The sequence below is a fragment of the Triturus cristatus genome, chromosome 5_2, assembly GCF_964204655.1.
Source record: "Triturus cristatus chromosome 5_2, aTriCri1.1, whole genome shotgun sequence".
NCBI lineage: Eukaryota > Metazoa > Chordata > Amphibia > Caudata > Salamandridae > Triturus > Triturus cristatus.
Window position 1 is genome coordinate 701895402 of NC_140588.1, and position 16203 is coordinate 701911604.

The 16203-nt window shown below is 44.0% G+C and overlaps 1 protein-coding gene across 1 annotated transcript in view; it reads left to right on the forward strand.

Moving 5' to 3' along the window:
* Positions 1 to 16203, forward strand: part of SRPX2 (sushi repeat containing protein X-linked 2) — a 424745-nt gene that overhangs the window by 325745 nt on the left and 82797 nt on the right. Inside the window, exon 5 of the mRNA XM_085607790.1 lies at positions 15180 to 15356. Within this exon, the coding sequence (XP_085463916.1) occupies positions 15180 to 15356 (177 nt within the window). The remainder of the gene's footprint in view (positions 1 to 15179; positions 15357 to 16203) is intronic.

The following is a 16203-nucleotide window of genomic DNA, read 5'->3' on the forward strand; positions in this document are numbered from 1 at the left end:
CCCCTCTTGCTCTTAGAGAAAAAGTGTTCTTGGCGCAGTTGGCATGACTATGGTGACAGGTCTATGGATTTCATCCGAAACATGGCAAGCTAGTACTGACAGCAGCAGGCTGCTCCTTCCGCTACAGCGTTCTTCAAGGATCACTACGTGGGCCGCTGGGGTTCAGAGTCTCTCCACAAGGTGCCAATTCCCAGCTGGCACATGCCAAGATCAGTGCAGCGAAAGCAGGCAAAGGTCTTACAGAGGGACAAGGGCCTGGTACCATAAATAAACAGGAGGCAGGAGAAGCAATGAAGAGCAGTAAGGATTATCAAGCAGCCACGGTCCATGCAGGTAACAGCGGTGGGGCCATGTAAAGGGAGATTCCGAGGGACGATGCAGAGGGGAAATTATTAATTTATTTAATTTTCCCTAGCCATTGTCCCTCGGAATCCCCCCTTACACCGCCCCACCGCTGTTACCTGCACAGACCGCGGCTGTTATCAAGGCGCCTAGAAGTATGGAGTCTCAACAATACTTGGAGAGTGGAGTAAACAGTTCTGGCAGGCGCCACAGTCAACAGAGCCTGGACGCAGAGTCCTGTCCTGGTATATGCTGGTGCTGACTGGCGCAGAATGGGCCCGCCCTTGCCCCGGGCTTTGCCCGGGCTACACTGGTAAGTAGAATGCAATTTATAGCGCTGATTCAAGTTGTAGCAGGCAGGTGCAGGTGTTACTAATTAGGCCAATACTCCTCTGCCCTATGAAGATCTGGTACTCGTAGTTCCCTTGCAACCATTGAATGCGTCCCGCGCCGCGGGTAAGTACTATGCTCTTTATAGTGCCAAACCAAGTTGTAGCAGGCAGGTGCAGGTATTGCTGATTAGGGACCTCCTCCTCTGCCCCACGAAGATCTGGGACTCGTAGTCCCGCTGCAACCACAGAATGCGTCCCAGGGAGAAAGTCACAAGTTGAGAAAGACCATGATGGAGCATTGGTCGGATTTAGGGACCAAGTTAGGCCTGCTAATCAAAGCACCTTAAATCCCAGTTGCGGAACATTGTGAGATTCTGAGTTGAGGATGTATCATGCAGTGCCAATTCCGAAGAAGCTGCGGGTTGTGATGTGGGGTCCTTCATCAGAGATGCGTCGTGCAGCAGGGGTTCAGATGAAACCATTGACAGTGCTTGTGTTGGAAGGTTCTGTGTTGTCATGGAGAATGCTGTAGCTAAAAGCTTGTCATGCAAAGCCTTGTATTGGTGTGTGTTGCACAGCTGCAGTTCTGAGGAGGTACTATGTGAAGTCGTCCTTCAGCAGTGCATTGTGCAGTGGCGGTTCCGATCCGGTGCTGAGAGGAGATGCATCGTGCTGCATATGTTATGCCCAAGAGACAACAGCTGGGCTGGCAGAGCACTCTCAGGCCCACTTACATTAGTCCAGGACTGGGAAGGCACCACTTGGAGGTAAAACTTACAGAAGTTAGAATCCAGGTACTGGGCCCAAGGTGGTTGGATTGTTTTCTGTCCCTGATGCACTGAGAAGGAGGCCAGCCAACTAGCCCTTAGAGTGACTTTGGTGGTCCAAGGTTCAAGATGCTGGTCCAGTCCTTTTCACTCAGGCAGAAAGGCAGCAGCGTAGCAGGGCATGGGAATAGCAGTCCTTCTTGCAGCAGAAAAGCACAGCAGTCCTTATGCATTTTCCACTTGTCCAAAGGTGTAAAAAAGAGTTGGATCTGAGAGTCCATTATTTACACTTGGTGCCAGCTTTGAAGTAGGAGAAGGTTCTGGAGGTTTCACTCCCCAAAGGTGTTTGCAATTTCCTGCCTCCATGCCCTGACCCCCATCTTCTTTGGGCACACAAAAGACTAGTGTGAAACCATTTTTGAGTGTGCTTAAGCAGAGTCTTTGTGATCTGCAAGTGTGGTAGGTGACAGATTCTCCCCACTATCAAGTCAGAGATGGCCCATCCTGGCAACACCTATGCCCCTTTGTCTCACTGTCTGGGAGCAATACACAAAGACCAACTGCCATCTATACCTAGACACATGACCCAGGATACAGGCTGCAGGTGCCAAATGGTTGGGGCAAGATAATGCTAACTTTCTAAAAGTGGCATTTTTAGAATTGTCACTTAAAATCCAACTTTAACTTTAAAAAGGTTTTAAATTACAATTCTCTGAACACCAAACTCAATATCCTGACCTGCTCCTAGTTGAAAGTTATCACTTATTAATATAAGGTAACCCAATGTTATCCTATGGGAGACGTATGCCTAGCAGTAGTGAAAAACAAATGTAAGAGTTTTTCACTAGACATGTAAAGCATAAAAGTTCATGTTCACCTTTTTAAATACACTGCACCCTGCCCAGTGGGATATTTAGGCGCCTACCCTAGGCCTGGCAAAAGATTTATTTTTCCAGATCATAACACCAGCCTAAAACTGCACACACAGACTGCAATGACAGGCCTGAGACAAGTTTGACAGACTACTTAAGTGTGTGGCACGATTAGTGCTGCAGGCTCACTAGTGGCATTTAATTCATAGGCTCTGGATACAGGTAGTACCACTTTACTAGAGACTTATAAGTAAATTAAATGTGCCAGTTGGGTGTAAACAAACGCTACCATGTTCTAAGAAGTGAGCACACACACTTTAGCGCTGGTTAATAGTGGACAGAGTCCTATGGCCAACAAAAATGAGATGATCACGAAAATGGAGGAGTGAAGCAAAACGTTTGGGGGAAGACAACCCTTAAGGCTGACAGCTCTAACAACAAGCATTCAGCTTAAATGGTAAAATATTAAACCTGCTAGTCGCTACATTAATGTCTCATTGTGCCGGCACCATTTAAAACCTCTTCACAGGTTTCTCACCAAGGTCACAATAACCCACAATTCCAACTCACAATTCTTCTTTCATTCTAATGTGCATTCTGGTACACAAACCACTTTGCAGCAGTTCCCTAATTTACCATCAGGGGCATAGCTAGGTACACTGATACCAGAGCCAGTGGGGTAAGATCTTCTGTCCCCAAATATAGCTTAATTTTACTGTCCAATTTGTGGTGGGTGAGTATTTTACTTGCTTGCAGTAGAGCTAACAGCCCTTTTCCATGCCAGAGTTTATCGTCGCTCAATTCAACCACCATCTTTCACAAAGTAAAGCAGATCGGGAAGCATGGAAAACCAAGCCCTTTTTTGAATAACTGCATTTTACGGCCTCTCACACAGACATTTACCTTAAAGTGGCAACCCCCAAGATTCTGCAGAGAAGTGGCCCCATTACCTACTTAGAGGCATATTATCAAGATAGGCGATAAAATTATCGCCGCTTTAGTGGCAGAAACTGCCGCTAAAACGGCGATAATGGGCTTGATAATATGCTCTATGGAATTCCAATTGAAGTTCAGGTTAGATGTCCTTCACATCTAACATGGGCTTCAGGGTGATAATTTTATCGCCTGTCTTGATAATATGCCCCCTTAGTTATCCTTGGTCTCATCCAAATAAATGCCATTATTTTCACTCTAAGTCATATACGCTTACCTCAACACTGAGCGCACTTTTCTTTTAGCATTTTATAGAGAGTCTTACCGAATGTTGAGCACTGAGTTACATGATTCATGGAAACAACATCCTTATTGCTACATTCCACCTTGAACCTTCACAAACTGCTTCCTTCATCCCCTTTCTAAAAACTGAATTCAACTTGTCTGCTAGAACACTACTTTTTTTATAGGCATTATTTATTGATTTTATCGAAAAGGAACAAAAACAGTTACATAATCAATAGCCATCCCCAACCGTGTCACATAGAGGTACTGTCGGTACAGTTCGTGTCGATGGATGTACCAGGAGCATTGCACCCAGGTTACGCCTCTTCACATCCACGATCTGATTCAGCCATCGTCTGGACCAGTAGATTCCCCATTCTCCGCTGATGAGTCTGCCCGAGGTCCTCGGATACTAGACCACTACTTTAAGCGTAATGCACTGTGCACAGATGTCTTAATGAGCTTAGTACCTTCCTTCTCTAGGAACTCTGTCATCTAAATGGAAATTAGTAGGGCACTGATGTCGGCTATCAACTCCTTTCAAATAGTTCTAAAAAAAAAAACGAAACCTTTTGGTATCAGCATTTGTCACAAACTTAACCTTAGGCCAGTCTGAGTAATATTTAGTGACTACCATGACATATTTGGGACAACAACCCCGGGTGGCGTACGAACCAGAAGTGTCTAGGGAAACTTTATCCCATGGTTTGTCAGGATATTCCACTATGTGTGCTGGGTACACCACCGTTTTCAGTGACTTATCTCTACTTGCATAAAACACCGATGCGCCTTATTCCCGAGCTCTGACTGGCCGCAGCCCTAGACTACAGAATATTGCTATGCAACCATGATACACAAACATCACAACAGTACATAAGACCATCCGACTGCTGTCTCCTTACCTTGCATAAGGGGCGACACTGCACACGCTTCTGCCCGCACTGTCTATGCAACTCTTTGTCCACACCAGAGGAAAACATGGACACACCAGGTCTATTCCAAGCATTAGCTATGCCAGCAGGTCTGGTTATAACAAAAGTGCCTCTTCAGTCACTGGTGAATTTAGGCACTGAATAACCCATAATATATGCATTTTACTGCTCATCCTTGCACTCATGCATCAATTCATCCTTACACTGGGTTGTTCTGGCGTTCATCCGCTCATTCATGCACAGTAAAACACACACCCCCAACTCAACAAGCATATTCAAAGAATACAAGTAGAAAACAAGCATTTACAATGCAATGGTCTCGGCAATATTATAGGTAGAGCTATTGGTATTGCTCATTATTTTTTTATCATTTTTGTATCCCTAAATAAAGGGCATTGTCATTTCTATTGGCATTAGCTTTTTTTTGCATATGTGATACCTATTGCCACAGCAATCTTGTACGAAAAGTCAAGTTAAAGAAACACATTTTCATTTTGGATTTAACGCACCCCTAGACACACGATATTAGAGTTCAATTGTTTCTGAGTAGTGGCATTCTATTGACCAAACATGTCAATGTTATAGGATTTAAAGTACAGAAGTTGGCACACTTATTTCCCACCAAAACATACTTTTAATCGGTTCCTCCACAAAATGTAGGCCCCACGTTGCTCTATCATGCGTAATCATACCACATCACCATAATAGGTGACCAGTACCAATCATAGAATTGGAAATCACACAACAAAGATTAATAAACAAAATCTGATAATTATCCATAATGATGAAGAGCTGCCGAACCCATTTGAAAAGCTTAACATGTAAATGTAAATGTATGTGTCTTGTAAAGCGCACTGCTGCCCTGCGGCGTCCTGGCGCTGTAGACCGCTGGGGAACCCGTCCTGGCTATCCCTGTGAGATGGTCCCTCCAGGGTATCTCCAAGGTGAAACCAGGCATCCCCGGCGAATGTGGGGGGCCGTTGTGGAGATGAGGCAAGCTAATGCCCAGAGTTGCCGAGTGTGTTCCTGGTTAGAGTAGGTACCGAGGCGAGAATTATCGAGCCCGTTTTGACCCTGGTCCACGACCCTGCCGCGTCAGGAATTGAACCCTGGTCCCTGGCCGATTCTCTGCTTACGGATCTGCCGCCTCTAACCAGTGAGCCACACCTCTCCAAGGGCAATACCATGAACTAACTGAAAAATATTTAACGAACATCAGGATCTGCAGCAGCAGTTTCTTTATTCATGGGTTCAAAATTAAAATTCATCATTAATAAAACACAAACCAAGCTTTAAAATAAAACTGAGCATCTGGTTAGCAGGCATTGCTTTTCGCTCGCATAACAGGAACTCTCATCTCTCCGCTCTCGCTTCTGAGCGAACTCTCATTACACCTGCTTATGTTTGTTATAGGCAGAGTTAGACAATGACACGCAATATGAAGTCATCGACACATAATAGCTGAATAAAACGCACGTATTAACCAATTGCCACACACAAGAAGAATTTAGCTGACGGGCAAGTTTCCACGCGGAAATGTATTATGTCCATGCAGGGTAGCAAATAGTCCTAAAAGGTAAATAAAATACCCAGGAAACCATACTTGACTATATCCTAAACACGAATCAGAAATCATTTTCAGATTAAAATGTTGAGCCTACTGCTAGAAATAGAACAACTCTTAATGCATCCTTATGTTCATTTAAAATCCTTTTCAAGTTTCCAAACAAAAAAATAAGGACACCCTTAGTTGTCAGAAGCGCCCATTGATTTGGCATGATCATTGCTGTATGATTTTATTTATTTCCAATTACAATAGGGCAGCATAGAAGATCCATCCTGGACAGCATTTGAAGGTAACTCCTATACTGTTGCTAAACTTATTTTTCTCTCTCTCTACACGTACAACTCTCTGTCCAGATCTGATATTTAAACTGTGATCCATACAATTTTAAGAGTGGCACTGATTTAATAAAACAATCGACAAAATTATGAATTAGGATCCCTAAGAAACAGGTAGACAGGGCTAAATAAATGATTTGGCTGTATGTGACAAACATCTGGATTGCAGAACCTCTATGGTTAGTCACTCCAGCCACACACGTGGTGTTTTTCACATACGTTTTATCCACTGCCATTTGCTTAATCAATTTCAAACACCCCACCTTTAGCACTCATCCAGCACTTGCACCTTTAATTTTAAGTATATAGCCAAACCATTCTCTCATCCCCAAAACAGCTAAAGTTTCAACAGCCCATTGACCCCACTAATTATTAAAATGTTTACCCTACGCACAAACACTCACCAGGCTCAATCATACTTCTCCACACATTCCAAACCCCGGATCCCTTCAATTACGTCAAAATAGTAGTGATATCAACCCTCAGCGCCTTGTCCGTAACAGCAGCCCACCTTGCCAAAAGCATTAACAACTAGGTTCTCACGCTCTAAAGCTTCTATGCCTCCCACTGGCCTGATTTGTAGGTTTCTGCCTCGTCATTTTTCCATGAGATCTCCCTCATCCATTTTAAGATGCAAATTTGAAGAAAGCCCTTGAAGTACACCATAGAACTAGAAGTCTCGATCCCAAACAGGAGTTGCGTTCCTGGTACTTCTGGCCTATCGCAGACATGCAACTCCAGGTCTTCCCCCGGTGAATGTTTTTTATCCATCATAAAGTATGTGCCATTCATTAAGCAATACTCCCTAACCCAATCAGTTCATGTACAAGCCAACTGACCAGTCCTCATGTTCTACATTTGGTTGCTGTTGTACAGCGTTTCTTGTTGAGATGCGCTATTTCTGACAAACAAACATGCTGCCTCCTGATTTACAAATCTTGGTTTTGCTCTCCTACGTCAAAGTGTTATACCACGTTACGGTTTCGTTACTTTTGCTGAGGTTTAGGGTCATGGCCACTCCAAGAAGCAGTATTTTCCAGGCCTGGCACCCTTTACAACTTTACTACCCTAGTTGAGGAATATGACAGTTGTCAAATTCCTTCTGCCCTCTGCTTACCGTTTTGAGACCCAATACATGGGGCATGTGATCTACGTTGTACACCATTTTACTGCACATTTCTAGACCTTGTCTGTTTTATCTCAATTACCAAACGCAGCAAAACGCAGCATAACACAGGCAAAGCAATGGGGTAACCACTTCCTTCTTCACTCGATGAAGTCTCTCCCTGATGTATTCCTCTCCCACATCATTGGCCTTCAGAAATGGATCAGCGTGCTTTCTGAACACTAACGCACATGCCCCCTCTATAAAATGCAATCGTATTTCTTCATGCCTATCCATTTGTGTGTCAAATATGCATCACCTTACAAAAAAACAACAGACGCCCATGAAGTACACCAAATTGACCGGGGATAAAAACGGATTACTCAGCTTCCTCTCAACGTCCAGGTTGGTATTAATAACAGCAGCCAGGGTCGGGCATTTAAACTGCTATCTATTTACAACCACCCAAACACTGAGTTGACAGTTCAACTGCAGCGTAAATCTGCGAGGCTGCAAGCCTAGAGGAAACATCAACAGAACCGTGTTTGCCTGCTATCAAATCACCGATTAACCTTCCTCTCCCCCGAGCATTAACCCTGAAAGGTGGCCCGGGAAGGTGGGTACCTCCATGGAAACCTCAAGAAGATTCTGGACAAAACAGCACAAACAATAAGGAGCAGGCAGGGGAGAATAATGAAGCTAATCAATAAAAGCACTGCAAAATACCCCTCTTCCTGCGGCAGTGTGAGCTTTTTTCGCCGTTTTAGCACCAGCCATTCGAGGCCAGAAGTGTTTCTACCACCGAACTCGTGCTCCTAGAGGGAAAAGCTTACCCACTCCCCGTAAAATGAGGACAGGCCGGTTTAGCTGTGCATGAGGCACAGGACAGGAAGAACAAAGAACTGCTGAGCACAGTGTTATGCGTCCCTGAAATCCCTCGGCCCCTGCCCCCCGGAGTGGCGTGGGGTGTCCAAGTTGTCCCGGAGCAGGCACTGATCTCAGGCCGAAAACGATGGGCAGCGAAGGAAATACAGAGAAGGTTCAGGAGAAAACAAGGACTGGCAAAACTGTTGCCTTACCTGGCGAGAGCCATGAACACCGCTGCTGCCTTTCTCCGAGGCGAAGCAGAAATGCCTCGGAGAAAGGCAGCGGCGGTTTCGGATTCGGGGGCCGAGATCGCCGAGACCTAAAAATGGCAGATGGAAGCTTCCAAACTTTTTCAGATTCGAGGGCGTGTTCCTGCTGTTCTAAAAGGGCGTGGCTAAAAAGTGGAAAGAACATCAAGGAACACGCCCCCGAATCTGAAAAAGACGGAGCCTATTTGGAGGGACGGCTCTCCCCTCCAATGGCTGGCCTCCGTTTAGGAAGCCAGCCAATGGAGGAGAGGCAAAAAGAGAGGAGGGCTAAAGAGCCACTCTCAGAAACATAAGATCTCCAGACTTCCGGTTCTGCCTTCGGCAGACCGGACGGTGCTCGACCTAAAAAGGAAAAATGCTGCTGCCTGAATGTTGCTGGCTATAAAAAAATAAGTAAAAAAACAAACACTGCAGCGGACTGACATTTTGGAATGGCATTGGGCCTACCTAGTGTATCCTTGTCTTAAATTTGCAGCAAAGCCACCACATTTAGTAGCAACGTCAGATTATGTTGTCTCTTACCTACACTTACAAATTCTAAACAAAATGGTTGTCTCCTCATTACCATAAACTAGCAGTATACGGTGCGCTCTCTAAAGTGAGTGCACAGACACGTTGAATACGTTATAAAAACGTTCATTGCATCCCCTGAATTTTATTTAGTTATACATAAATAGAAGCAGCGATTTGGCACTCAGTGAATATGGGAGGCTACAGAAAAGATGTTGGTCAGAAGCAGAGAGTACACCCATGGAGAAAACCAGAAAAAATCACAAACCTCTGGATGATCACATTGACTGGCGACGTAATGTTATAAAGGCCTTTTCACACTTACCTCAAAAGTGCCATGAATGTTGAGGTACAAGAAACACGATATTCTTAAATGATATTTGCAAGATAAACTGCAAATATTGACTTCAGGTATTCTTCAGTTGGTAGTATCACCACTGGTACACCAACACTGTAAACAATAACCACACCTGGATCTCTAGCTGCAACCCTTGACCTGTGTTGCAACTGGACTTAGTACAGCTACCTTGCAATGTGCTGGTGTTGGCATTGTTTTGATTAGTTTGGATAAAACTGGAACAGAATAAAGAACTGTTTAAAAAAAATATATATGGAGGTTGGCTAGACTGAATTCTCTATTATCGTGATATTGGTCCCTGCTGAAGGTAAAAGAAGCAATAGTTTTCAAATTCTGATGAACCCCTTCCAAGACAATATAGTAAACAATATGCCAGTGACAAATCCACAGCTGTTGACTGCATTAAGTAATCCATTTCAGGTCTCACTACGAACAGCCTGAGCTTTTCAGGGAGACCTTGTGTTGCCCAAACTATTTGTGTGTCCTCATATTAGCAAAAAATAGGACATCTATGTGGTACAGCGAGGGTGGACTTTTGGTCAGTCTACTTCAGCCATTGGCTTTTATGTGTTTTCATTGATTGCCTTTGTTTGGATATGCTGTCCATCTAGGGTATGGCATTTTGTGGTTTCTTACCTTGTCCCATTTGTGATGGGCTCAACTAGTCCTTTGGTTAAACTGCAGATGCAACACATGTTGCTTATAATTCAGATTCACTTTAGTGTTTTTGTTGTCTTTATTTTACTGGCATGATGGCATTTAAATCGCTGGTTTATGGAAGGAGTTTTTGTTTAGGAAGGGTATCCTGTTTCACTTATTGATGACCGTCTTTTTTACTTCTCTGCCCCGACTAAATGTTGTTGGATTTTCAGCTTTTTTTGTTCACAAAGTAATGATGTGCAAACACATAGGCGTTTAAAATTAGCCTCTTGTCAAAAGTATTTAGGACCCAATATTAAAATATAAAAGTATTTTAAGTATTTAGTACCTGTTTATGCCTTTTAAAATCACCACTTCCAATGCAAAAGTCATCGTCTGACTCATTTTTATAACACCTTTCGTTGAACGTACAGCTTACCTCTGTTAATGCACTCTGTTCAGCAAGGGGGTACTAATTCCAGCTTCAACATTTTGGCAGCAAAAAGGTTGCTTGGTTATTGTATGTAATTTAGGACAGCTGGAAGCAGCATACACAAAATCATCCAACTATTACTAAATACTTTCCCTAACATAAAGACAGACTTATTGGTTTTAAAATTGAATGGCTTGAAAAAAAAGAGACAATTGGCTTTTCTTCCCTCACCTCACTAAGGTGGGTGAACGTGTTTTTTTCCAGCAGGTAGGTATCCAGTTGCTGGCGCCACATAGAAAAAGAGGAGGGGCAGGGGAGATGGCGTGGGGGAGGGAGCATGGGGGATTGTGAGATGAAACGTGTGGGGATGAGGGAGTGTTTACAGTGATAATACAAAATAATATAAAAAGTTACGCTTACCTGATGCCGGTCGTACACTGTGACTACGTCACAGACTCCCTGTCCAATCCAGCGCTGGGTTTGGTCGAGAGGGGCTGGAAAGACGCTCCGCTCAGGCCAGGGAGTCTGTGGAGTTTCTCTAACCCGGCTGTTCAATACAGCCAGGTTAGAAAAACCTAAGTGCGTTGTATGTTTTAGTCGGCCTGAGATGGCAGGCCAAACACACATGAGCACTTAAGGAGTGCACCTAGCTCTCCTCTTCCCCCTCCCATGCTTTGGCCCACCACTCCCTGTACACGCTGGCTGAGCCAGAGGCTTAAAAATAAAATGGTATTGGAATATCGCTTTAGTTTTTCTGCTGCTGTCTCTGAGCTAGTAGGGCGATGCTCCTCCGCCATTACGGAGGGGCCGCTCCTATAGGTATCGTGACATTCGGACACAACTCAGTCACAGGTGTTATACCCTCTAAAGGTTTCTTGTAGGAGCTAGACTTGAACACATCCTTATGTCTACTGGCTTTTCGGGTGAATTGACGTGCAAGAAGATATACTTTGAACTCGGGGTGTACATGTTATTATTATTGATGAATGACTCACCGTTAAAGAATCATAATACTTTCTTTCGTTTTTGATACTGAGTGTAGACTATCAGACAATGCTTGTAGATTTTCCGAACTGCTAGGAACAAAAGCGTGAATTTTATTGAGGAGGCAGTTATGAGTATTATCTCACCCTGGGTTATAAGTGTAAACTGTGATGTTGAATTACTGCTGGTAGTAGATAATCCTGTGATGTATTTTTGTGTACCCTACATACATAAGTTGTCGCTTTGAAGTAAAAACATTAAATCAAATACAATTTCCATACTAATCTATCCAGTGATTCTGCAACATTTGCAAGGAAAACAACCAGGGCCAGCTGCTGAAGGGGCAGAGTCAATATCTATGGAAATCAGAATAAAAACAATGTCCCTAAATGCTAAATGGACATGGTGTGTGACCTCATTATGTTTTCCTTCCCTTCCCAGCAGTGCATTAGAATCACTCTGCTCTGCCTTTCAGTACCCACCACAGGAACCCCTAAGTCCTTTCAAAATGCAACATTTGATATCTAAAATGATATTTAGGGTGGAGTGGGGAATTCAGATTTTGTAATAAATGTCCTATCCCAGAACACATCCAACACACCTTACCCTCTGATGATTGACATAAAGGAAACTGAAGGGGACCTTACACGAAATATAGTAAGTGACCTCTGACAAAACCCTCCACCGACACCAGTAGCCTTCAGTAGAGTGACACTATTTAAAAAGATAAAAATTAAATAAATATTTAACTGCTCAGCCATTAAGGTGGCACTCCTCAAACCCCCTCTTAATTTGAGCCTAGACAGCACTTGCGCTGCCAGGATGATCTGTTGTATGCACTTTGTGGGCTTTGACTCTTCCCATAGCTTTTGATTTGTCTAATTACTTATCTTTTAAAATTCCTTGCTCGCCAGTGGGTAATTTGTCTTCCTGGTTCCCCCCTTTTGTAACTCGTTCACTCCCATGGAGCATCCCCCCATGACGTGTGTGCTTCCACTTTTCCCATTATTGTTACTGGCTTAGTGACACGTTTTTACTTTGTCTAATTCCCATGATTAGAGCCTCATGGAATGCTTTATCTCTTCATCAGGCGCCTTTCTTTTCTTTTTTTGTACTTTGACAAACACTCGCGGAACTCACCACACTTTATCTTTAATGGTTGTGTTTTACTTTATGCGCATGTGTTCTGCGTGTGGTGGATCACGCTCTAGTTTACTATGGGGGCATGGCCGCGAGAACTTACAGCGCCGAAGACTTGAAGTTGGGTTCTTTACTTACTGCACAATAAACGGTTTAAAGTATTCACGGTTGAGCCAGGGCAGATAAAGCAAGGTTCAGTGTGTGCCAGTGCAGATAGGAGAGATGAGTTCCTTCTATCAAACAGTGGTTGTAATCAGTAGTCCTTGTGGCCCTTGAAGTGCACGTTCTGTAGCACATAAACGGTTTAAAGTATTCCACGGATGGGCCAGGGCAGATAAGGCAAGGTACAGTGTGTGCCAGGGCAGATAGGAGGGATGAGTTCCTTCTGTCAAACGGTGGTTGTAATCAATAGCCCTCATGGCGCTTGGAGTACTCGTTCTGTAGCACCTAGATACTGCATGTATGCGTTATTTGTAAGCAGTGGAGCTTTGTAAAGGGTCAGCTAGAGAGAGTTAATGGAGTGGCCGCTGAGTGGACTGTGGCTGCATCATAATGTTGTGTGCTGTAAAGACGAGTATTCAGCCCTTCCCTATATTGAAGCAGGGTTGGGGTACTCTCTCATTGTCTTTGGGGGCAAAAGTATGTTCTGTGTTGTAATTAAGGTCCCCATTGATGCCAGACCGGGGTAGGTGTTGGAGGAAAGGGGGATTGGGAATAAACAATGTAGAGAGAAATTAGTCTTAAATCACATTTTAGGGCTTTCATTCCGTACCCACCTGCTCTAGATTAGGTCCCTGGTCTCGAGACGTGGGGTTTACCCAGCTTTACTGTTCGTGTTTCAGTCCCTTTCTCACCAGCTGGAGTTGGCCTTCACTGTGGAGTTAGAAGACTGGAGTGGACATCAGCCAAACAGTGGAGGGCGTCCCGTCTGCCCTATTAAGATTGTATTGATGTCAGCGGCACTCTAAATGTGGTGGGTGGGACATCTGATAGATACTCCCCTCCATCAAACTCGAAATAAGGCCAAGAGTTTGAAATCCCATACTCCCTTTGTGACAAAATTGTGTGCTCTTGGGCAATGACTTTTTGAGCATATTCCTTTTATCCCCAAAGATTAGATATATTTAAGATTCGGTTAACCACTGGTAATAAGTAAGCGTCTGGTAAAAACCTGAACTGGAAGCCAAAACATTTTGGACATTACTCATGAGAAAAAAGTGCCCCAGTGAAAAAGTGTCAATGGTAGGGTAACCACATCTGAAAATTGACAGGGCTAAAGTTCTGCAGCCGCTGCTGGGTGCAGAATAACGTGCCTGACAATGGTCATCAACATAGGAAACTGATGAGGCACTGAGGTAGACTGTGTGAAAGTCGCATTTAATGTTCTACGTTGTACTGCAAATTCCATAGTGTCTGTGGCACTTAACTTGCTTCTGATAAGTTCTCCAGACTAATCCTGTAAGTGTCCACAGGAACACGTCGCCCTATGTGTTTCCTTGCACCTCATTAAAAACCAGGACATGTAGCACAAATAGAAATCTGCCAGAACAGACACAGAAAAGCAAGCAAAGCCAATTGGTCTTACCTATTGGCAATGATTAGTAGCAATGCTGTACATCCGTGCAGATGCTTTGCAGAATGGCCAGATTGACCCACGCTGTCTTCTGAGGCTGTGCATGATATGTTATCCAGGGTAGTGGGATACTGTGCTGCATACATGTAAGGACTCGGCTGCAAACCTGTTAGGGCTTAGGATGCTACCTTCTGTAGTGAAATGACCGTCTGGATTAGCCCGAGAACCTTTATCTACTGACACTAAAACTGCTTTTTAACCACCCTTCGAGCATCTTTTCCCCTCACTGTACCACTGAAACCACACTAGCACCAACATGGCAAATAGTGTCTGTGGTTGTTGACAGATTTTTCTCTCTGCAGACTACTTAGATTTTAAGTTAACCCATGCCTGATGCTGTGCAATTATTCAAAGATGTTGCGAGTGTGTGGGCATGAGAGTGGGGGATAATGTGCTGCATGGCTAAACACTTATAAGGTCCTGAAGGCGAGACCTATTGGCTTCACTTTAAGGTGGCTGGATTAAGAGTGGTCATAGATGGCAGAGCACTTCCCCATAGTTACTAGGGAAGCACTAGGACAACCATTTCTGCTAAAAAATATGTCCATGTTCACAAAGTGTTCGAAACACATTTCCATTAAAAAGAATCTTTAGTAGGGCGAACCTTACAATATATATGGCTATGAAGGTTACACAAGATGGTGTCCCTTTCCTCAGAGGTAGGACAGGTGAACTGTGGTCCTAAGTAGATTTCAATTTTATCTCATGTTTATTTGCCCTGTTATTGTCTGTGTATGAAGTACTTTACAGTAGGTTTAGGAGTATTTCATAAGCTATGTAATAAGCACATGTGCTTATCATTACGTTATGCTAAATAGCACCCATTTTACCATACGGTCAAGTTTACTCATTCAAGGCTTATGCTTTCCTTCGCAGGCATCCGGTGCCGAGTGCTACCAGCAATACCAAACGGATCGTATCAGTGTTCAGCCAGTGTCTTCCAGGACTCGCGTTGTGATTACACTTGCTTTCCTGGCTACCACTTAGAGGGTGATCGCAACAGGATCTGTATGGAAAACGGGCGATGGAGTGGCTTCGAACCAGTCTGTGTAGGTAATTTCTGCATATTTTTACCATAAGTTCATTTCTTTTTCATCCTGTGTTCATTATCACAGACTTATCCTACTTGAGGACATGCCTACTGCCAAAAAACACACAGTGGTTTACTGTCGTACCTCTTCAAACTTTGACTCCTGCACTTAATAGAGCTTCCAAATATGGTCTTCCTCCTCACCAGCCCCTACTATATTTGTGTCTCCAGAATACAGTTTCCAGGTGGCATCCTATTCTCAAGCGTAAGAATGGTAAGCAGTGACCAGGTCACCTATTTTTTTAAACAGATTTTATTGAGTGTCAAAGCAGCATCAAACAGCTGGCACATATGTGATATCATACACAATAAAGTATTTCAAACCCAGCTGCAATATCTCAAACTATTCCCAAGCAGAGTCGCGCCCAAAAGAAATCCATATTGCAAATGTTTATGTCCCTTTAAGAATCGTCCCATTCCAACAGTCGGAGAAAAGTAGGTGGCCAGACTGTGTGGCTGAAAGCCAATCTGTTGGGGGTTCAGGCAGCGGAAAGTGTGTTCGTAAGTAGAGCAACATCCCTAGTCAGGGGCCAAAGCTGGGGAACCACCGAGGATGTAATCTGTGGAAGGGAATCCGGGTTCTTCAATCAATCCACCAATGCCTCCCAGGCCCGGGCCATATCTAGCAAGTTATGTTCCCGCCTAGCTTCCCTTCTTAGCACATCACTCTCATATCCCACCCACCACTCAAGTTCTCTACGCCAGATTGTAACACAGGGACTCCTGAGAGCCTTCCGATTTCTGGTGATTTTCCTCTTTGCCAGAATAAAGTCCCAGTCTTGAAATCTGCTTGTGGCCCTGAACTTGGCA